This window comes from Vicugna pacos, chromosome 15 (assembly GCF_048564905.1).
Source record: "Vicugna pacos chromosome 15, VicPac4, whole genome shotgun sequence".
NCBI lineage: Eukaryota > Metazoa > Chordata > Mammalia > Artiodactyla > Camelidae > Vicugna > Vicugna pacos.
In genome coordinates, this window is record NC_133001.1 from 7,126,928 (window position 1) to 7,150,384 (window position 23,457).

General features: G+C 35.5%; 1 protein-coding gene across 3 annotated transcripts in view; it reads left to right on the top strand.

The window, feature by feature from the left end:
• EXOC6B (exocyst complex component 6B) overlaps window positions 1-23,457 on the top strand; it is a 533,613-nt gene that overhangs the window by 85,213 nt on the left and 424,943 nt on the right. For all 3 annotated transcript variants that reach the window (XM_006201563.4, XM_072937568.1, XM_072937567.1), the window contains exon 6: window positions 4,800-5,004. In XM_006201563.4, the coding sequence (XP_006201625.1) occupies window positions 4,800-5,004 (205 nt within the window). The remainder of the gene's footprint in view (window positions 1-4,799; window positions 5,005-23,457) is intronic.

The following is a 23,457-nucleotide window of genomic DNA, read 5'->3' on the forward strand; positions in this document are numbered from 1 at the left end:
GTTTTTTTTTTTTTTTTTGGAATTCTGCTGCACAACCTTAAGGTTCACCAGCTTTCCTGAACTCCTGTGTAGGACTCTGCTAACTTGCTGGGCTCAGTTGGGATTTTCTCTGACTATGTCCATGATCTAGAAATCACGTTCAGGTAGATAACCCAGATAATCACTAAACTCACCTTGTTTGTTTCCCTTTTTTCAGAGACTATAGTTCTGTGTTCCTTGCTGTTTACTGTCTGAAAGTGGTTGCTTTATGTATTTTAGCCAGTATTCTACTTCTTAACAGTGGGAGTTCCTATTTGTTCCTTGTTATTCTTTCATGGCTGAAAGCCTAGTAATTTTTTTAAAGCTGTGAATACTGATTGTATTACTGGACTTTTTGCTCCCTAAGAAAGATGTCTGACCATGTTTCTCTAGCACATAGAAGGGATTAAATATTTGTTAATGATGTTCTTTGGTTAGGAAAGGCACAAATATTTCCTGTAGTGAAAGCTTTTATTTCATATTCTTATCATACTCTGAATTAAAAAAAATTTCTCATAGGTGGTTGTGATTCACTTTAAAAAAAGATTACTTACTAGAATTTTAAAAACCATCATTGTGAAAGAGTTCCACACCATGGCAAAAAAGTACCAAAATTTAATTTGCCTAGAATCTACATTCCTCTTCTCGGGATAGCATTCAACCATGTCTAAGTTATTCTGACCCTAAGTTATCCAATTTTGAGGATTGTTTTCCTGCCGTCTTCCTTTTTATTCTTTGCTTTTATTTCATTTACTTTCTTTGTGCTCATATCTCTATTGGGGAGCTTGCATGAGGGGGAGGCGGGGAAGAGCTAGCACACATGCAAATGAAACTTAGGAATTTGGTTTTTGATTCAGTTTCAATAATGTTTAGACGTTGTCAAAAGTAATGTCAGAATCTTGTTTTAGATTTCCATGGCCCCTGGAAATAGAAGGTTTTTCTTTTGGTGTCTGCTGTAGAGGTGTTTAATTGGCTGTCATTCTTTAACTTGTCACGTATATTGAAGTACACCAGAAATTTGAATGATCTTATTGATCTATTATAGTTAGAAAATGAGTATGTTAGGGAAAAGACAATGGAGAAATAAGGTGACATTCTTTATTGCCAGAAATCACTGGGTTTTGTACTAATTAGTCTTGAAAAATGTGGAGTTATTTTACAGACCAGATGTTTTCAGCGTGCAGCCATGTGTCTCATCAGTGAGTGTGCCTTGTGTCCGCAGGCAACATTGTTAGATTTTTCTCATTCTATAAACAATGTTCCAAAGTATAACTAAACCCCAAAGTGTGTTTATCTTTTTGGCTTAATTTCTGGCTTTCTGTCCATTCTAAAGTTTCTCTCTAGAGGAACTGCATTTTATTGCACATAGCTCTTCGTACCTAATTGTAGTATAAACTCTGTCTGTTTACACTAAGCCACGTGAATTGTACTGGTTGTGAGTCAGAAAAATTTGAATAAAAGCAACCAATTCAGATTAAACTATATTTGTACTTTTATTTCTAAATTTAGGGGAAATATATCTTTCTTCCCTTCATTTATTTGGACTAAGATTTTGATTTTCAGAACACAGGAGGGAAAAACATAAAAAAAAACAAGTGAAACCAAACCTCTGGTCTTTAGTGTTTGTGATATTAAGTGCATTTGAATAAGAAGAGCTTAAGTATCTACCATGAAATTCATTCTTGAAATCTAAGGTAGAGCTATAAGTTCTTTTATTTACAGGATGAGAACTGAGTTTTTCCTATACTAAATACATCATGGGAAAGGTGGAAATTAGGAAATTAAAAACATGAGGAAGAAAATTATCATCCATAATGTTTCTATCCAAAGGGAAAAAAAATCAGGGTTCATGTTTTTGTGTATATTTTTCTCATCATTTTCTGTGTACTTATGTTTCTGTGTGTGCTTGTATTTAGGGATATACAGTTCATACATGCATAAATATTCATAAATTACACACATGTACATATTATAATTTTGAAAAACATTATGATTATACTTGTAAGTTCTATTTTTTGAAATAATTTTGACTCAACAATGTTATAAACATTTTGCTATTTTATTTGTCTTTGGATACATGTAGCATACATGAATATATCATAATGTGTTTAACCAGTTTGTTGCTATTAGACTTCTAGATTAGTTTTTTATTTGCTGTTATAAATAACTACAATTCAAAAGGTTTATAGGTATTTTTGTATATCTACTTTTTAGACGCAACTGTATAGGATACTTGTTTGGTAAAATTTGTCATTGAAAATTTGTATCATTAACACAAATTTATTTTCCAGCAGGCTCTGAATTCTAATTTATTGAAACCCCTGATAATAATAGTCATTATCTTTTAATAAATCTTTGTCAGTTTGAGTGACAAAATTATATGTTTGATTTGAATTTCTTCACATCAATTCAACTTTTTTTTTTTTTTATATGTCGGCCTTTTTTGGGTTCTTTTATGACTTTTGTTCACTGCTTAAAAAAACTCCCTCAAGTTTATATTCTGCAAATAATCTTTACCAGGTTGTTGTTTCCTCTTTATTCTTATTATGTTCTTTTTATGTATTTTGTTTTTACCTAGTCAGCTGTCTCAGTGTTAGTTTTACTTGTTTTCTTATTCTTTCGCTACCTAACAGTTAAATATTACCCCTTTTATTATTTTGAAATGTCCTTCTGTGTTTCCAGCAGTGTTTATTGTCTTTAAAATCTACTATATCCGATGTTAATGTGACCATTCCAGCACTTTTATGGTTACTTATTCTGTCTTTATCTTTAACCTATTTGTATCTGAAACTAAACTGTGTTTCTTCGAGACAACATGTAGTTGGATCATGCTTTTTAAATCCTGTCTGACAGTGTTTGCCTTTTGATTAGAGAGCTTATTAGTCCATTTACATTTAATATAATTATTGATATGGTTGGTTTTTGCTCTTTGTTTTCTGCTTTTCATGTCATTTTTGTTCTTATCTTTTATTCTTTTTTTGTATTAAATATTTAATGGTGTACTATTTTTAATTCCTGTGTTATTAAAAAAATTAAAGTATAGTTGATTTTTATAGTGTTGTGTTAGTTTCTGGTGTACAGCATAGTGATTCAGTTACATATATATACACTTTTCATATTCTTTTTGAGTATAGGTTATTACAAGTTATTGGATTATACATTTTTAATGATTTTTTAAAGTTATTTTCTTAGAAGTTGCTCTATGGATTATAATCTGCTTCTTCATGTATCACAGTCTACTTTAGGTGATTGCTGATATAGTTTTGATATAATATATAGAAGTAGTTTTGCTTCAGCTTAGCTCCATATCTTCCCTCCTCTTTTGTGCTATTCTTGTCATATTATATCTATATATTTTATTAACCCAACAATACAGTATTATAATCATGGCCTTTAAAAAATCTTGTTTTTTTTAATAAAATTAAAAGAAGAAAAGAGAAAAACTTACATTAAGTATTATGTGTAACATATATTTGCTATTTTCTATGCTCTCTCTCTTTTTTTTTTTTTTTCCTTCTCTGTGAATTCAGGTTACTATCTGCTATCATTTCCTTTCTGGCTTTCTTTAGTATTTCTTGTAAGGCAGATCTGCTAGCAAGGAATTCTCTCCAGTCTTTGTTTATTTGAGAATGTATTTAATTTCCTTTTTTAAAAGATAATCATCAGCTAGTGATTTGTCCAGGGTGCTCAAACAAACTTGAACTAGTAAGGTGTCTATGCTTTTTGTCAGTGGACTTTACGTGGGTTAAGGAGTGCATAAAAAATTCAGGCAGTTTACAAGACTTTTGTTTTATGCCAGGCGTTCTCCTATGTCCATGCCTGTAGCCTCCTAGTTAGGGATGTCTGGAGTGTCTTGGTCCTTTTGGATGTCCTCTGTGTTTGTGCACAGCTTCTCAGTTAGCTAGAGGTAAGCAGAGAGCTGTCAGGTCCTTCTGTGGGTCTCTTATTTCCAGGACTTCCCTGTTTTTGGTTAGTCCTACAGTCTGCTCTTTGTCCTAACCCAGACGACTTTAGACCAGTAGAGCTGGAGGCTCTCCCTGTCCACCCCTCTCCTTTTTTTTTAGTACTGAGTTTGCTACTTTTCCTAACAGCACCACTCAATTTGGGATATTCACCCTCTGTTCCAAATCATGTCAGCCCCTAATGGTAGAGAAACTGCTGATATTCCTGACAAGCCCTAACCAGTGATGGACTGTGGGGGTGTTCGTTGGGTGGAAAGGGTGTTGAAAGTAGCCCCAGGCAAGAACACCACAGAGTCCCTCTGTTTAGCAGTTTTCATGAATAAACCTTCTCAATTTGTTACTCTTCTTTCCAGAGTCCTTTCCAGTTTCCAGAGTCCTGAAATGGTTGTTTGGGACAGTTTTTTTCTAGTTTATATTTGCTTTCTGGACAGAAGATATGCTAAGCTCTTCTTGGTGCCATAGTTGAAAGTCTAGCCTTGGGTACTTTATTTTATAGGATGATTTTTATGGCATTGATATGATCATTTTGTATTTCCTTTTATTCTTTATGAATTTCATTGGTGGATTTTCTAAGTTTTATGTGTTCTTGGGATAAAATCTTTTTTTAAATTATAATTTATTAAATCATTTAATGCATATATTAATTTGTAATAATTTGACATTTATGTTTCCATTGATGTTTTTATTGAAACTTAATACTGGATTTGTCTTGATGTGCAGTGAAAACTAATTCAGGCTAGAAATTTTGCCAGAGGAATATATCTGTGGCCCTAAAGAAAGGACTGAGTTGCACTAAAGGTGATACAATTCCTTTTATAGGCATTACCCTGCACTGAAAACTCTGGAACATCTAGAGCACACGTACCTGCCTCAAGTAAGCCACTATCGCTTCTGCAAGGTGATGGTGGACAATATCCCCAAGCTCCGAGAGGAAATTAAGGATGTTTCTATGTCTGATCTCAAAGACTTTCTGGAGAGTATCCGCAAACATTCAGACAAAATTGGAGAGACTGCCATGAAACAAGTAGGTCTTGGGTTTATGACAGGTTGGCCAATGACTTTGCAAGTATTTTGTTAAATGCAGGTTTCTCTTTGTTTAGTGTCTTAACTGTTTCTTGTCATTTTAAGGAAGTCCTTCATCTTTATGGGAACACATGGTTTAAAAATGTTTTTCATTTTCTTAACAGAGCAATGAATTACTAGTATATTGTTTTGCTCTGTGTTTAGTAAATATTGTTAGATTTTGATGGTTTATTTTCGGGCTTTGAAGAATACTTTCCTTGACTTTGGATATGATTTGAAGCCCAAGGTTTTTAAAAGTTCTCTTTCTAGTTAATGAGCTAAATTGTGTTGCAGGTACCGTGGTTGATTATTTACTATGGAAGCAACATGTATAACATTTATAACATTTATAACAACATTTATAACATATAGCAACATTTATAACATGCATGTTATAAATGAATATTTCTGTAATTGTTATTCCTGATATCAGTGGGTGTCAATGAAAACAGGCCTACTGGGAAATGCTGTGCATTATGATCACAGAAAGGGATTTATTTGCAGCTTACAAATTGACCAATGTGTTAGAAATATTTAGATTTTTTTTCTTTCAGTATCTTCATATTTAAGTTATGAAAGCCACAAGGAAATATGGGTTTACTTTGTTGTTATGAGTAAAGAACAGTAATAATTTGCAGTATTACTTGCTCTTCTGAAATCTAAGTCACGTTAATTTCTCAGTATACCTTGTGATGTAACCTACAATATATAGAAGATTCAGTTGTTTATGGAAAGTGCTTGTTTTGGTTCTATAGACAACTGTGTTCTTGAATAAATCATTTGTAGTTCTTATCACTCCATGAGGAAGGAGGGAGTAGGTCATATTTTGGATCATACTTTTGGTCTCAACTAGCCTTGGTAATCTTTCAGGTATCTATTTGATTCTGCAGGAGAAATCTGCCTATTGGAAATCCCTCTTCTAAGGGAATTTAGATATTCTTTTCGCCTTCTTTTAAATTTTCTTAACGTTATACTTTACAAAATGCAAAGTTTAAAACTAGTTGATGATAAACTTGATGGAAATAATCATGTCTTTTTTTTAGTGGTGAAGAAATAGGATTAATCATTGAAAATATACTTTTGCCTTGCTATGTGTATGTTTTGAGTACAGGAATGAAGGCATCTTGTAAGATAAGTCTTTATTGTGGTTGATAAATTTTTTACTAAACTTTCAAAGTGTGGAAGAGTATAGTACAAAGCCGCTTTGGAATCTTCCTTTTTTAAGGTTGCTTTTTCTAGGCCTTTGCTTGAGAAATTACTTCCTTTTTGGTGAAAAGATGATTCTATGAAGAATATTATTATTTCATTTAATGTGAGATTATCTCTCCCATTAATTATTTGAAGAAATTGAGGCCCAGAGCAGGGAAGTGACTTGCTCAAGTTCAGACAGCTTGTCAAGGTCAGATCCTATAGTAGAATTCAGATTAGATTGAGATGAATTTGTCTACTATGGCACTTGATCTCTGTAAACTGTTAGCTGTGGGCTGTATTTTTGTCATATAAAGAGATGGTGAAGAAACCTTTTTGTGAATTTAGGACTTTTTAATTAACTGATAACCCATTATTCCTCTTATATGATTTTTCACCTTAAGTATAGCTGTTTCTGCCTGTGTTACTATCCTATGCTATGGTATATGTAGGATCCGTGAATAAAGATCTCTTACATGTTTTTAATTACATCCTGTAGTACCTAAAAACTAAAGAGAGTAGGAAGGAGAGAAACTACCATACACATTGTACATAGTAAGCATCAAGAAATATTTGTTTGAATTCATGAATGTTGGAGAAGGGGAAGAGGATATGGTTTCTCTCTCACTTTTATCAAGCCCAAAATGCTATTTCTGATTTGTGATGATTTCCTTTGCAATGGTGATTTAAGGAATCTTTCCATTATGTGACTCTGCCACTTTCAATACAGCTTTGAAGATTGCTGCAGAAGGAAAAGGCCAGAGTATTGCACGTCATAGAATTTTTAAGGGCTAGGCATAGACAAGACACATCAATACTTGCACTCACATTTCATTGGCCAGAATTTAATTACATGGCCATTACCAGGCTGGGAAATATAAACGCACTGTCCCTAAGAGAAGGACACAGGTTTGGTGAATAGTAGCTAGTCTCTGGCACAGTCTGTCCTTTTGGTCCTCAAATATCTCTTCACTCTTCCTCTCATCCACAGAACGCACTTGCCTCTTCACTAAGGAATGTAACCCAATATCCCGTCTAGTTACTATATCCATCTCAAAGTCAGGTTCTAAGATGGTAAGTTATTTGCACCTGTGGCTCTCTTACCCTCAGTATACCATGAAGAAGCTAGAACAGAATAGCTACAACAAAAACTTCCATTTAGAAAAGGGAAGAATGGGAGATGTATAGTAAATCGTGATTTCATAGCAAACCATGTAATCCTTCTGGATTGCCACTGGGAAATCCTTCTGTCTTGGTAGCAGGGGAGCTTTCTTGCTTAGATGTTGACTCTCTGGGAAGAACTCCTTTGCCCATTGCTCTCCTGGGTTCCTGGCTGCATCCTGGTTTTTCTTTCCCTATTTCTTTCTGTGAACGTTTCTGAAGTGGATGCTAGGGAATATGCATTCCTTAGAAGATCTCTCTCTCTCTGTAGATTACACATGCATGTACATCTACACTTATATCTACAGCCCCATCTCTAGCTAGCTAGCTAGCTAGCTAGCTGTCTGCCTGCCTATCTATCTATCTATCTATCTATCTACCTACCTTTTAGTGCCTGCTTTCTGCTTCTGCAAGTTTAAGAGCCCAATGGTTGTTTTAAGGCTCTTAATAGTCAAAGGTTTATTTAATTCAGATTTGTGGGTTTGGGGCATTGTAATTACCTCAAAACTTAGCAGGCCTCTGATCTAGTTCTTCCCAATAGGTACCCAATGTTCTTTTTGGAATACAATTTTCAGGAATGATTTTATTTTTTTTCTTCTCTGTTTGGGGAGGTAGTGGAGTTGGGGGAGTATAGCCCTTGCCTCATATCTTTTTCTTACTTTAATAGCCCTACTTTGAGGCTATATGAAATAATGGATAAGGAAACTGTACCTGAATCTTATTTTGAGTCACTTGGTTCACCTACAAGTCTTCTTTGGACTTAATTGCTCAAACCTTTACCATCTTTTTTCTTTTACTATTTGGGATCTATATGTGTTCAGCTTTCTAATGCCCTGAAACCCAAGTTTCTGGACTTGTACGGTTACCTATAAATTCAGTTTGCAAATCAGCAAATTCTGTGCTCATCTCTTTTCTGCTAAAAGCAGAAAGCAAGTGTCAATCTACACTATAACTCTGTCTCTGCATTCACTTACTGGGCTACAGGCCCAATAGACATGTGGTGTGCCCTTTCATTTATTACAGCTTCCGCTTTTACTAGCTGCTTTGCCATGATATTACAGGTCTCTCCAGGCTTTCGGCTTGCTAAATATATGTTCTTGCTGCCTACTACCTCTAAACCAATGCCGTTTACTTTAGGCTTTTTTGTTTACAGCAACCCCATTCTTCCAACACCAGTATCTGTTTTCTTTAAACAATGCCGCCAGTTGTAATAGCTACATTCTAAAATCTCACCGTAGAAATTTTATTTTTTGCTCACTTGAAGTCCAGAATGGGTGTTCCTGGTAGGGTAGCTCTTCTTCAAGTGACCGTTAAAGGGATACAGGACTCTTTCAACCTGTGAGTCCGTCACTTCAACATGTGACTTTCAATATTATAGCAGTAGGGAAAAGAGTACATAAGGCCTGGAGATTGTTTTTTAATTGACCAGCCTTGTAAGTGATACATATCCCTGCTGCCAACATTGGCCATGGCTCACACACTGCAAGTGGAGCTTGGAAATACAGTCTATGTATGTGATCAGGAGAAAGAGGAAATAGATTTGGTGAATAGCTAGCTAGTCTCTGCTACAACCTGCTTTTATATAGCCTAGAAAAATACGTCTCTCCGTGTCTTTTGCCTTTTTCTTCACAATTTCATCTCTGACATTTCTCCCCCATACATTTGCCTTCTAATTTATTAATCCAGTTTTTAGTATTGTCAGTGCCGCTATTCAGAACTTTATCATCATCATTTTTAGTTCAGCAACCATAGTTTGGCTTTAAAAATGTATTCCTGTCCTTTAAGAATAAACTTCTAAGTAGCCTTCTTTGGAATCAAATGAGAAAACAGATTTGAAAGTATCACTTAATATTGATAGTTGGTCTGGGCCCTTCTAGAAGCTATGTAGATGGTTGTGCCTTTTCTTGGTGGACATCTTCCTTTTTCTTCTTCCACTCACCTTATCCTGAGTCGCTGCATTGATCCATGGGTGGGCTTCGTCCCTGGTACAGAGAAATGATGGAGGCAGTTGGTGGATTGGCTTTCCTTTGGGATATACCAGTCAAAACAAACTCCCAGAAGAACTCCACCCAAATTAGTATTTAATGAGCAAACTAGGCTCCAAACTTTTCTCTGAGGTTATAATCTCCACCTATTTGTTGTCCAGTTTTATCAAAAGATACGAAATACTATTTGAGGATGGTTTGAAGGATAAATAGTTTATCCATTCCTCTGTATTCCAAGTATTATATTGTCTCTGGATAAATCTTTTCAGTAGGAAGCTCTTTGCTTTGATTATGTGTGGTAGGCAGAATTCTAATAAACTCCCTAGGATTCCTGTCCCCTGATCTGTGCATCCTGTAAAATCCTCTCCCTTGAATGTGTGGACCTGCTATATAAGGTGAACACCTTTAAAAGAGGATCTGGAGGACAGAGGTAAGAGTTAGAGAGATTAAACACTGCAGCAGATGCTCCACTGTTGGTCTTAAAGAAACAGACCTCCATGTTTTGGAGAGGATCATGTGGCAGGGATCTGTAGGCAGCCTTGAGTTGCTGAGAGCTATCTCCAGCTGACAGCCAGCAAGAAAATGGGGACCTGAGTCCTACAACCACAAGAAACAGAACTCTGCCAACAATATAAGTGAACTTAGAAGAGAACCCTGGGCTCCAGATGAAACCGCAGTCCTGACTAACTCCATGAATTCAGCCTGGTGAGACCTGGAGCGGAAAGCCCAGTGAAAATGTGCTGAACTCCTGACCCATGGAAACTTAGATAATAATTGTGTGTAGTTTTAAGCCACTAGGTTTGTAGTAATATATTACACAGCAGTAGAAAACTAATACACTCTATTATTTTGGTCTTGAATAGAAATACTTTTTACTAAACCACATTTTTATTTTGCCTTTGGATCTAGGAAACAACGGTAGTGTCAGTCTGATTTAAATGGTGTCTAGCTAGAAGTCTCTGAGTCTTTCACTTGACTTCCAGTATACCTGGGAAGCTGCAGAAAGTGTCCAAGTATGAAAGCTAGAATAAAAAGTTCAACCAAACAGCCTGAATGTCCATCAACAGGTGACTGGATAAAGAAGATGTGGTATATTTATACAGTGGAATACTACTCAGCCATAAAACCCGACAACATAACGCCATTTGCAGCAGCATGGATGCTCCTGGAAAATGTCATTCTAAGTGAAGTAAGCCAGAAAGAGAAAGAAAAATACCATATGAGATCACTCATATGTGGAATCGAAAAACAAATGGACAAACAAAGCATAAATACAGAACAGAAATAGACTCATAGACATAGAATACAGACTTGTGGTTGCCAAGGGGTTGGGGGGTGGGAAGAGATAGACTGGGATTTCAAAATTGTAGAATAGATAAACAAGATTATACTGTGTAGCACAGGGAAATATATACAAGATCTTACGGTAGCTCACAGAGAAAAGAATGTGACAATGAATATATATATGTTCATGTATAATTGAAACATTGTGCTCTACACTGGAATTTGACACAACATGATTATAAATCAATAAAAAAATGTTAAAAAAAAAGTTCAACCATTTGGCAGAATCTGAGGAGGAATCTTAAAATTGTCCACTCCACTTTTGATTACAATATGAAAATTTAAGTTAGGAAATTTTATTAAAAAAATCTTCCATGTTCCTATTTAGATATCTTTTTAACATGGTATTGGATCAAAAAGCATTTAGTGGACCCACCTGTGGGTTCTGCCATGGGAAGTAGAGCCGTCTTTAAAGCAAGTAGAAATACTGTCCCTTTTAATCCTATCCCATATTCTATGTTGATATTCTTAACAGTGGGCTTCCAAACTATGGTGTATATCTTATTTTGGAACAATCAGTTTAGCTTGAACTGATTTTATAAAAAATGTCTGAACTAGTTCTTTGTTAATTGTCTGCTGTTTTCTAGTTCTCCTTTTGAAATTGATTTTTGTAATCCACTTGTTATGGAATTGATTTGTGCAGGAGGGAAGCTCTGTATTTCTTATTTTGATTCGTTTGCCTTGGGCTTTGTGGGACTAAATAACATTTGTAATGTAAACATTCTTGGCTAGGTTGATTTCTATGTCAGACCCTTTAACAAAGGGAAAGATTTATTTACTTTTAAAATTCTAACTTGGCTTTGCCAAATTATATGGGTTATATGCTTAGAAGAGAAACTGGTTGCCTCATAAAAGAAATTGAAGGCTCCCACGCAGTCTTCCTTTGGCAACTGGTTTTAAAGAAACGGATCCCTGGGTGAGATTAGTTGCCACCATGGTTCTTTCAATCCTTGACTTTCTTTGGTTAAGTTTTGACTAGAGCAAAATGTGCTCTTTTATTTAACGTGCAGAACATCTTTTAACTTAGATCAGGCATAGTACTACCAGCTGAGTTCAGGCCATGTAATCACTGCCCTGTAAAAGCAGTATTGCTGTCACACGTTTTTTTTTGATGGTTTCGCTGAAAAACTTCCACAGGTTGGAGTCAGAGAATTTTTGTGCTCACTTGGTTTGGTGTTTCTGGATTTACCTTACATTCTCTTTTCTTCTTGATTTTGATGTTTATAAAATAAATTTGTCTTATCTCCTGCTTCTTACCCTCTGATGATATGGCTGGCCTGGGTGTAAGGTGGGGGAATGTGAGAGCTGTTTTATAGGATTCTTGAAGTAGGCAACAATCAGAATAGCGTATGATAGATGGTACAACTTCAGAATCTGAAGAGGGTAGTAGAGATTTGGTTTACTGTTAAGTAATATGATAGATTTGCCATTTGCTGGCTACATGACAGTGGGCAAGTTACTAAACATCACATTTATTCTCCACAGCTCTATCAAGTTGGAATTTGTAGTCTTCTTTTCAAAGCTGTGGAAACATTTAGGGAAATCAAGTACTTTGTTCAGTCTCAAACTTATAAAAATGTTAAATTAAAAAAAAAAACCTATCCTAGATGAATGGTGAATGTAAATAGATTCTGAGTATGGAGACGGAGAAGATTAAAATTAGAGTTAGACTTGATGACTGAAACACTTTTATTCTTAAAATTTAATTTTCTGTGACAGTTTTCAGCCTTGAATTAAATCTCATTTTTAAACATTTTCTTCTCCTTACCATAAAAATTATTTTTTATATGCTTCCAAAATATTTTGCACCTAATTTCAATTAAAAAGACGACCATTAAGTTGAAAAGATCAGTAACCCTTTATTCATATTGAGTGAAAGAAGAAAGATAGTTTATTCTTTAAATATAATTTGAGGACATTATTGCAGTTTGGTTTTGAGCTTCCTATTCTTCAGGGTGAAAAGGAAACTATATGGTGTGTGTATATATAATAAACATAATATTTATTTGCTTTGACTAAGCAGAGCATACTAGCTTATTAGGAGAAATTTTCCTGTTATTAAACTGTAAGAGAAAATTGTCATATGGATTCTCAGTATAGTTTGTGAACATGGCTTTGAGGTGTGATCATCCTAAAATAGACCATTGCTTTAGAGGAACAGCAGCTATTACAATACTTACACCATCTCTCACAAATATAGTACATACATATATATATATGTTTTAGTTATTTTAAGATTAAATTCTTTTGCGCATACTCCTTTTATTGAGCCTTGGCTTGTACTAGAGAGCAACAATATTTAATCTGGTACAATATGGTATCATAAGAATAAACTGATGAGTAGAACAGATTACAAGTAAAGAAATTGACCCCCAGAATAGTATAAGAATTTAATGACTGATAAAGATAGTATCACATGAGAGGCAAAGACACACAGAAATTAGTGTTATGCCACAAAGGTGTAAAATAACTTTTCTTCAGTAAACCTTTTATGTGGAAAGGTCAGCACAGTGCATGAGAATACCATCCTTCTGTCATTGTGTGGAGGGATCTGATGGGTTCAGCTTTGCTGTGCAAACAGCAAGACGTGCCTCAGGAGAAAGACCCTGCTCTGATATGATTAAGAGGGAGGATGGGAGAAGGGCAAGAACATCTAGTCATTATGAACTAAGTGGATCCTTGCTGGTCAGAGAAATGACTTAGCTAGGAGAATTCTCATATCAGTGCCACTTATATTAGCTAAAGAGACCTAGTATTCTTCAGGTGAGCTAACTCAGTCTTACTGAACCAACCCATTGCTAAGCTCTGAGAATGGGGAAGGTAGAGAGCCACTGGGCTCCCCCGAAGGTGACATCTCATAGCAGTGGGGAGCACCATTCTTATGATTGCTGCTCTACTTATCTGTTTTCCCCACCAGTTTATGGTCTCCATAAAGGCAGAGGTATGATTTTTATCTTTATATCTTTAGCACCTTACTAGTGTAATACTTGATCATGGTAGATAGTTAACAAATCAATTAATGACTATTAATTGTGTATTTAATTAAATTTAATGTAAATGCACTTTAAGATTTTTCAGGAAGCCATCTTTTAAAAAAATATTCTAAGGTATATGCTCTTAGTTTCCAATTATATTCATAAGTGAATGAAAATATCTAAAATTGATTTTTGAATGGATTTTGAACCTATCCGAAAGTACTGTAGAGGTGCTAAGAAGTGATTAAATTAACTTCTTCTTTCTTTTTTAAAATTTTAAATAGATTTTATTATTATTATTATTGTTTTTTAAACATTTTTATTGAGTTATAATGATTTTATAATGTTGTGTCAAATTCCAGTGTAGAGCACAATTTTTCAGTTATACATGAACATATGTATATTCCTTGTCACATTCTTTACCACTGTAAGCTACCACAAGATCTTGTATATATTTCCCTGTACTATACAGTATAATCTTGTTTATCTATTCTACAATTTTGAAATCCCAGTCTGTCCCTTCCCATCCCCCTCCCCCTTGGCAACCACAAGTTTGTATTCTATGTCTATGAGTCTGTTTCTGTTATTTATTTATTTATTTTATTTTATTTTATTTTATTTTTTAGATTCTACATGTGAGCGATCTCATATGGTATTTTTCTTCCTCTTTCTGGCTTACTTCACCTAGAATGACATTCTCCAGGCACATCCATGTTGCTGCAAATGGCGTTATGTTGTTGGTTTTATGGCTGAATAGTATTCCACTGTATAAATATACCACATCTTCTTTATCCAGTCATCTGTCGATGGACATTTCGGCTGTTTCCAGTCTTGGTTATTGTAAATAGTGCTGCTATGAACATTGCGGGGGGGGGGGCAGGTGTCATCCTGAAGTAGGGTTCCTTCTGAATATCTGCCCAGGAGCGGGATTACTGGGTCATATGGTAAGTCTATTCCTAGTCTTTTGAGGAATCTCCATACTGTTTTCCAGTGGCTGCACCAAACTGCATTCCCACCAGCAGTGTAGGAGGGTTCCCTTTTCTCCACAGCCTCTCCAGCATTTGTCATTAGTGGATTTTTGAATGATTAGATTTTATTATTTTAGAGAAGTTTCAGGTTCACAACAGAATTGAGGAGAAAATACAGAGTTCACACATAGCCCTTCCCACCCACACATATATACTCCACTACCCTCAACATCCCTCATCAGTGAGACATATTTGGTACAATTGATGAAACAACATGGGCATATTATCAACCAAAGTCCATAGTTTACATTAAGGTTCACTCTTGATGTTGTACATTCTATGGGCTTTGACAAATGCAGAATGACATGTAGCCACCACCATAGTATCATACAGAATAATTTCATTGCCCGAAAAATCCCTTGTGCTCTATCTAGTCATTCCTCCCTCCCTCCCTCTCCCCAAACCCCTGGAAACCATGATCTTTTTATTATTTCTGTAGCTGTGCCTTTTCCAGAATGTCATTTGGTTGGAATTGTACAGTTTGTAGCCTTTTCAGACTGGCTTCTTTCATTTAGTAATATGTCTTTTAAGTTTCTTCTAAGTCTTTCATGGCTTGATAGATCTTTTTTATTTTAACTGCACATATATTTTTTAACTTATATGTATGTACTGTTCATTGTTTCTAAGAATGTTTAGAGCTTTAGCTTTTTTAAAAAATTTATTTTATTGAGTTATAGTCAGTTTACAACTATAAAACAATGATTAAGGAAATTAAAGAAGACTTTAAAAAATGTAAAGATATCCCATGCTCCTGCATTGGTAGAATCAATATGGTTAAAATGGTCATACTGCCCAAGGCAATCTACAGATTTAATGCAATCCCTATCAAATTACCCTGGACAGATTTCACAGAACTAGAACAAATCATAATAAAATTTATATGGAATCACAAAAGACCTAGAATTGCCAAAGCATTCCTGAAGAAAAAGAAAGAGGCTGGAGGAATAACCCTCCCAGACTTCAGATGATACTACAGAGATACAGTAATCAAAACAGCATGGTATTGGTACAAAAACAGACATATGGACCAATGGAACAGAATAGAGAGCCCAGAAATGAACCCACAAACTTTTGGTCAACAAATCTTCAACAAAAGGAGGCAAGAACATACAATGGAATAAAGACAGTCTCTTCAGCAAATGGTGTTGGGATAATTGGACAGCAGCATGTAAATCAGTGAAGCTAGAACACTCCCTCACACCATACACAAAAATAAACTCAAAATGGATCAAAGACCTAAACATAAGACAAGATACAATAAACCTCCTAGAAGAAAACCTAGGCAAAACATTATCTGACACGTATCTCGAAAATGTTCTCCTAAGGCAGTCTATCCAAGCAATAGAAATAAAAGCAAGAATAAACAAATGGGACCTAATTAAACTTACAAGCTTCTGCACAGCAAAGGAAACCATAAGCAAAACAAAGTGACAACCTATGGAATGGGAGAAAATTTTTGCAAAAGATGAAACTGACAAAGGCTTGATCTCCAGAATATATAAGCAGCTCATATGACTTAATAAGGAAAAAATAAACAACCCAATCCAAAAATGGGCAGAAGACCTAAACAAGCAATTCTCCAAGGAAGACATACAAATGATCAATAGGCACATGAAAAAATGCTCAATATCACTAATTATCAGAGAAATGCTAATGAAAACTACAATGAGATACCATCTCACACCAGTCAGAATGGCCATCATTCAAAAGTCCACAAATGACAAATGCTGGAGAGGCTGTGGAGAAAAGGGAACCCTCCTACACTGCTGGTGGGAATGCAGTTTGGTGCAGCCACTGGAAAACAGTATGGAGATTCCTCAAAAGACTAGGAATAGACTTACCATATGACCCAGTAATCCCGCTCCTGGGCAGATATTCAGAAGGAACCCTACTTCAGGATGACACCTGCCCCCCCCCCCCCCCCGCAATGTTCATAGCAGCACTATTTACAATAACCAAGACTGGAAACAGCCGAAATGTCCATCGACAGATGACTGGATAAAGAAGATGTGGTATATTTATACAGTGGAATACTATTCAGCCATAAAACCAACAACATAACGCCATTTGCAGCAACATGGATGTGCCTGGAGAATGTCATTCTAGGTGAAGTAAGCCAGAAAGAGGAAGAAAAATACCATATGAGATCGCTCACATGTAGAATCTAAAAAATAAAATAAATAAATAAATAAATAAATAAATAACAGAAACAGACTCATAGACATAGAATACAAACTTGTGGTTGCCAAGGGGGAGGGGGATGGGAAGGGACAGACTGGGTGTTTGAAATTTGTAGATACTGACAGATATATGTAGAATATATAAACAAGATTATACTGTATAGCACAGGGAAATATATACAAGATCTTGTGGTAGCTCACAGTGGAAAAGAATGTGACAATGAATATATGTATATTCATGTATAACTGAAAAAGTGTACACTAAATTAACTTCCTATTAAAGATTATGGATTGAACATATATATTTATATCTTCTACCTCTCCAACCTCATAAAAACAACAGGTAAGGGAATTAAAAAAAAATGAGCTTCCAAATATATGGAATATAAGAAAGTAGATGATAGCAGCATTTTTGGAAGTTGGAATTTCAAAAGATGTGTGATAATTGTCCTAGCACATCCAAGAAGACTCAGTCCTAAGTCAGTAGTATAAGAGACTGAGAACAACTCAGTTTTCAGTGGCATCAGGGAAAGGGGGATTGGTTGAATGTCTATTTCAGAAGCAGTTAGACAACTGGATTTCTTCCTGAGCTTTTCCCCACCAGTTGACTACACTATCCCAACTCTAGCAGAAGACCAGAGGACACAGACTGAAAGCAGTGAAAGTTTGTATACTAAATATTAAGATTCATTCTGAATCTCACAGCCCTCTTTTCTTATTTGGTTCCAAGAGCCAGGCTTATTACTCTTCAGGTGTGAGACTGGAAGATAATCTGAATACTCTGAGTAATATGATTAGCCCAAGAGAGATGTCCTAAAGATATGTCTGCTGGGTAATCCCCAACAAAATGGTCAAGTCAGATCACTTTGAAGTCCACGGTTGATTAGACTGATGTATATCCACAGGACTTTCAATTAGCTTTTTGGTTTCCCAATTTAAAATATGAGCAGATAGCTAAGGATCACTAGACATTTGAGAAAAGCCTCTAACATGAAAGTTAGAGGTCAGAACAAACTTATATAAAGAAACAACTTGGAGAAGATAGACTATGCAAGAAGAGGAAAACCTAAAAGGCAAAACAAAACAAACAATCATCAACAGAATTAGAAAGATAAGAGAAAATAAATGTAAAAAGCAAGGTCAGAATGCTACATAAAAGGAGAAATTCAGAGAACAAAAAGAATGTTTAGAGAACATAAAGAATGTTTAGAAATTAAAAATATGATAACAGAAACCACATAAAGGAGAGTGTGGAAAGTGAAGTTGAGAAAATCTTCCAGAGAGAAGAATAAAAAGGGAGAGAGAGAACATAGGAAATAATGAAGATATAAGAATTTTAGGGGGTCAGTCCAGGAGATCCAGTGTTTGAATAGTAGGCATTCTAGAAGAAGAAAGAGAAAATGAAGGGAAGGAATTCATTATAGAAATTATGTGGGAAAATTTCCCCAGGTTCTAAGAACATGCAGATTAAAAGGCCCACCAAATGTCCAACAGAAGGGGTGAAAATAGACTTGCATCAAGGCATGTTGTGAAATTTCAAAAGCCAGAGGACAAAGTGAAAATCCTAGATGCCTTTAGAGATTAAAAGAAAAAAAAAAAGGTCACTTATAAAGAATTTGGAGTCAAAATGATTTTGAACTTTACGACAGCAATACTGGAAGCTAGACTGAAGTGGATCAGTGTTTGTGAAGTTCTAAGGGAAAATGATTGCCCACCCACATTTCCATAACTAGCCACAATACCAAGCAAGTGTGAGAGCAGAAATAAAGAGGTTTTCAGTAATGGAAAGTCTCAAAAATTTACTACCTATGAACAAAAAGAGAGAGAGAGAGAGAGATTGATTTAGGACATAGATAATCCAATAGTGGAGAGAGGCAAATAGAATTTCTAAGATAATAGTTAAGGGAGGTAGTTGGTTGACAGTGGAGTAGCAGGTGGAGAATGCAACCAGCCCAGCCTGGAGCATTTGAGAAAGTTTAATTAAAAGAGTTATTCCTAAGAAAGTGAAAATGAAAGAATGCTGGATTTATTTGTGCATATTGAGAAGAAATTCATATAGTTGGGCAGAATTTGAGAACAAATGTTAAATACATAGAAAACTAAGCTAACATAAAAACAAAATTACTAACTCCAGAAAATAAAAATTGTATAAGAAAGAAAAAGTGATCAAGCTGTTACATGACTTGGCTGTGAATTGCATTTATATAGTTATAATGACTAAATGTTCAAAGTTAATTTATCTAATTAATCCATTGACTTAACTCTGTTACAGAGGGCTAGGTGAATGCACACTGCACAGATATGTGGTGCTGGTGTTCTGTGAATATGAAAGAGACCTAAACTCTCTTCTTCCATGGTGAAAAGTCGATAGATGATGCTTAAAACTGGAAAAGCACAGTAGCCAAATGTAGTAGCAACCCATGTCCATTGTTGGTTGGATGGAAAACCAAAACATTGTATGTACTTAAAAAAGTGGACATTTTTGAAACATGCTTGAGGACATTATGCTAAGTGAAATTAGCCAGGCACAAAAGGACAAATATTGTATCTTTCCACATATATGAGATTCCTGAAGTAGTCATATTTATAAAGACAGATAGTAGAATGATGGTTTCTAGGGACTGGGGGTAAAGGGGATGATGGCTTAGCATTTAATGGGTGCAGAGTTTCAGTTTGGGAAGATGAAGAATTTCTGGAGATGGATGGTGGTGATGGTTGTACAGCAATGTGAATGTACCTAATGCCAGAGAACTGTAAAGTGATAAATGGGTAACATGGAAATTTTATGTCACGTATGTTTTACCACAATTAAAAAAACCTAAAGAAGCGGGAAGTAGCACACATAAGCATGGTATATAGGGATAAAAGAGGTAAGCATCGAAAGAGTGGCTGCTTCTGGGGAGCAGGATTTGGAGGGAAAGAGGAGAGGAGGAAACTTGTTTCTCATAATAAACGCTTTGACTATGTACAGTTTAACTGTGTGTAGATTTACATGTGTAATTTAGCAGACAGGGTTTGTTGGTGACTAGATACAAAGTAGGAGAATTTCCCCCTCTCAGGTACAGAGGAAGAGTTCCCTTTATTTAAGGGAGTATTTATACCTATCTATGAGATTGTTTGTTTTCTGCTTCATGTGGGTAATTGAGGAACCTCCAGTCTTTAGATTCATAGCTGTAACAAGATAGGATTGCAATTATGTGTCAGATGTAAATTAAACTAAGGTCCATTCAAATCTCTGTTGCATTGTGTGCCTTATTAAAGAAGCAAACAGACAAATTTGATATAATGGACAACAAAGCAAATTTTTTATAATATAAAAATCTTGAAAGTGGTGATAAAGCAAATTTGTGATAACCAGAGTGATCTCTTTCCATTGCCTTGAATTCTTAAGAGAAACATTTACCCTTGTTCCGAAGACAATATGAGTTCTTCAGCACCCTCTTTTCTTTGCAGAATGTCACACTACCCTGCCCCTCCCACTACTGCAGATCGATACACTCATTTCGTAGTTGGGCATGTGTTCTGGTGACTGAGTGGTCTCCGTGTGCGGCAGGAGAAGATGGGGAAAGAGGGAATTAAAAGAGCAGTGAAGGGAAACAGTGCTCATAGGCCATCCTTCATATCATTGGCTTGGCCTCAGAGTTTTGTGGGAGAGAGCCAGTGGCCTCATTATTATTTCTTTGGGAAACTTAACTTTCTGTTAAATTTAAAATAAAGGGAAATGGCCTACACTATGAAGTTTTTCTTGGGTGGTTTGTACAGTGACTAAACTTCATTCCATTACAATACTCCTGGGATTTCCTCCTGCCTCCAAGTACCAAGAATAATTGCACCACACTAATGTGGAGATGAAGTTCAGGTCAGTGAGCTCACTTTGACTTGAACTTGAGACCAGTACTTTAGATCTAAGTTATGAGGTGAAAATGAATTGATCTTATTGACATAAATAAGATGCTGTTTGTGTTTTTATTGTATAATTTAACCTCTGAAATATGTAAGGATATGAAAGGTTATTTAAAATGATGCCTTAAATATAATGCATAAATATACAGCCTAAGTGTTGTTAAACTTTACTATACAGCGGGCCAAGAACAGCCACTTTATTATCAGATTAAGTTCAGGTCTGGTCAGATACAGCCTGTGTTTGCCTTTCTAAAAGATGAATGGAAGCAAGATGTATTTTTCATCTCATTGGAATGAGTTATTAAAGCTTATGTTTAATAGGTAGTGATCTCATTACAGGTCTGAATGAACTGGTATTCTTGTATGGTATCTATTTAAAAAGTTACTGTTTTACTCTGTGTATGGATAGCATTTTCTCAAGTCAGATAGAATAACTATGATTGAAATGTGGAACATATATATTTTAAAACAAATGCTTCTCTTTTACTTGTGCATCTTTACATGGTTAGGGTTTTGTTCTCTCCCTTTCCTCTCATTTTTCTTCTTTTTCCCTCTTCTCTGTTTTTTTTTTTTTCTCTCTCTCTCTTTTTCTCCTTTTCTCTCTCTATTAGTTCTAGAGATCCTGCTTGCAAGACCTGAGGATTCAAGTTCCTCATGAGTAGCCTTACATGCTGGCCAACCATGATGTAAGATCAGAAACCACAATAAAGTTTAAATCAAGTTTGGGAACTGTGGTATTTGCTATTATGTGTGTGTTTAGCTCTGTAGATAATGGTTCTTTGGTCTAAAGAACAAGATTGTACTGTGTAGCCCAGGGAAGTACATACAGGATCTTGTGGTGGCTCACAGCGACAGAGAATGTGACAATGACTGTATGCATGTTCATGTATAACTGAAAAATTGTCTTCTACACTGGAATTTGATACAACGTTGTAAAATGACTATAACTCAATAAAAAAGAAAGTTAAAAAAAAAAGAACAATTCCAAGTATGACATTTATATAGGGTTAAGGGTAAGAACTAATCAGTTCTAATTCTTCCCAGATCCCAGCTTTTCTTGATGTTCTGATGTATCTTCACTATTAATTCTGATTTGATTCTACTGTCTAGTATTTTATTAACACAGTGAAAAGTGTACAAAGCAAACGAAGACACTAAGGACATGTTTTAAAATGGTTGTAATTCTTTTATGTGATTAATCCTTGGACCCTGCCTACAGATAGTAATTTAATTTGCTGTTTGAATTCCATCTTAAATTTGGCGAGTGCTTTCTCACATTTAGTTCTTCTCCACCCTCAGTTTGGATCTGTTTAATATAATTCTATAAAGTGGCTCTCATAGAGGATGGCTGATGTATTTGATCATTTCAATTGTCTTTTATTCTCGTATGCTTTTGTTGAGCTAAGAGGGGTCATTGATAGGTCTCATGTAATTGACTATAGAAGGTACTGTAACATTTTATAAATATGAGAATTATGAGTTATAAAGCATTATAATCAAAGGGAAATTAGTACCAACTAAACCTGCTTTTACTTTAAAAAGGTTGATTTTGATTATACTGGTTATAAGAACAACTTCAAGTTCTAAGAGTGTAGACCCTTCAGTAGATTAGGAGAAAGGAGACTGAATCCATTGCTGACTCTAAAGGACCACAGACGTTTACTTACTATGAACCTGACTTTCACTAATTGCAGACTAGGTGAGGTGATGCAGTTACAGTGAAGAATACAGAGCAGCAATCAGCCCTCTGTGAAATTTTTATGGAAAGGAAGCTCATATCCATTCCTAGTCAAGTCTTTCTTGTAGAAAAATTTTTATAGTATCTTGAGTATTAAAGAACATAGGTTTGCAGTTAAGCAAGCTGGGTTGAAATCTCTGACTTATAATGTGGCTGGGCAAAACACAATCTAAGCCTTGGTTTCCTCTTATTAATAAGGGTCAAATAAAGATCATGTAAATAAACTAGTTAGCACTGTGTTCAACACACAGTGGGCACATAATAAATATGGCATTTTGGCGTGTTTTTGTTTAGAGATCTAAGTGATTTTATCAGGCCATTAAAGCCTTCACTTGGGGAAGCTTGTGTATTGATAGCCCGGTACCAACTCTCTCCACCTCTCCATCTTCTTGCAACTACATTTTTTCCATGAGTATTTTTAAACAAACTGATTTGGGAAAGCAAGAGCCATTACTTTTGGAGGGGAAAAAAGCTTTTTATTTTTAAACTTTGAAGGCTTTTCTTATTTTTTTCAGGCTTCGGTGTTAAGAAATGAAGGTTTTTTTGTTTGTTTGTTTTGTTTTGTTTGTCATGTATTTCAGTGATGGCTTTAATGTCAGTGAGAAACCAAACTTACATCTGCTTAAATAAGCAATTCAGACCATAGAGATTAGTGAGACTTAAATGGATCTCTTTATTTTGTTGTTGGAAATTGGATTTTGGGCGCTTAGCCCTTCTACAGTCTCTTTAAATAACTTCACTCTGTGTTTGGTGATTAGTTGCTAGATTGAGCTGTACACTGAGCTCAGAGTATTTTCTCATCTCCTGTGCTGATACTTCTTGGTATGAAAAAGTCAGTTTACTGATATGCTGTGCTTTCTTTTTGGCAAGTCTAGACCCCTGCCACGTGTGCAGAGTGTAGTGGAGCCAAGGT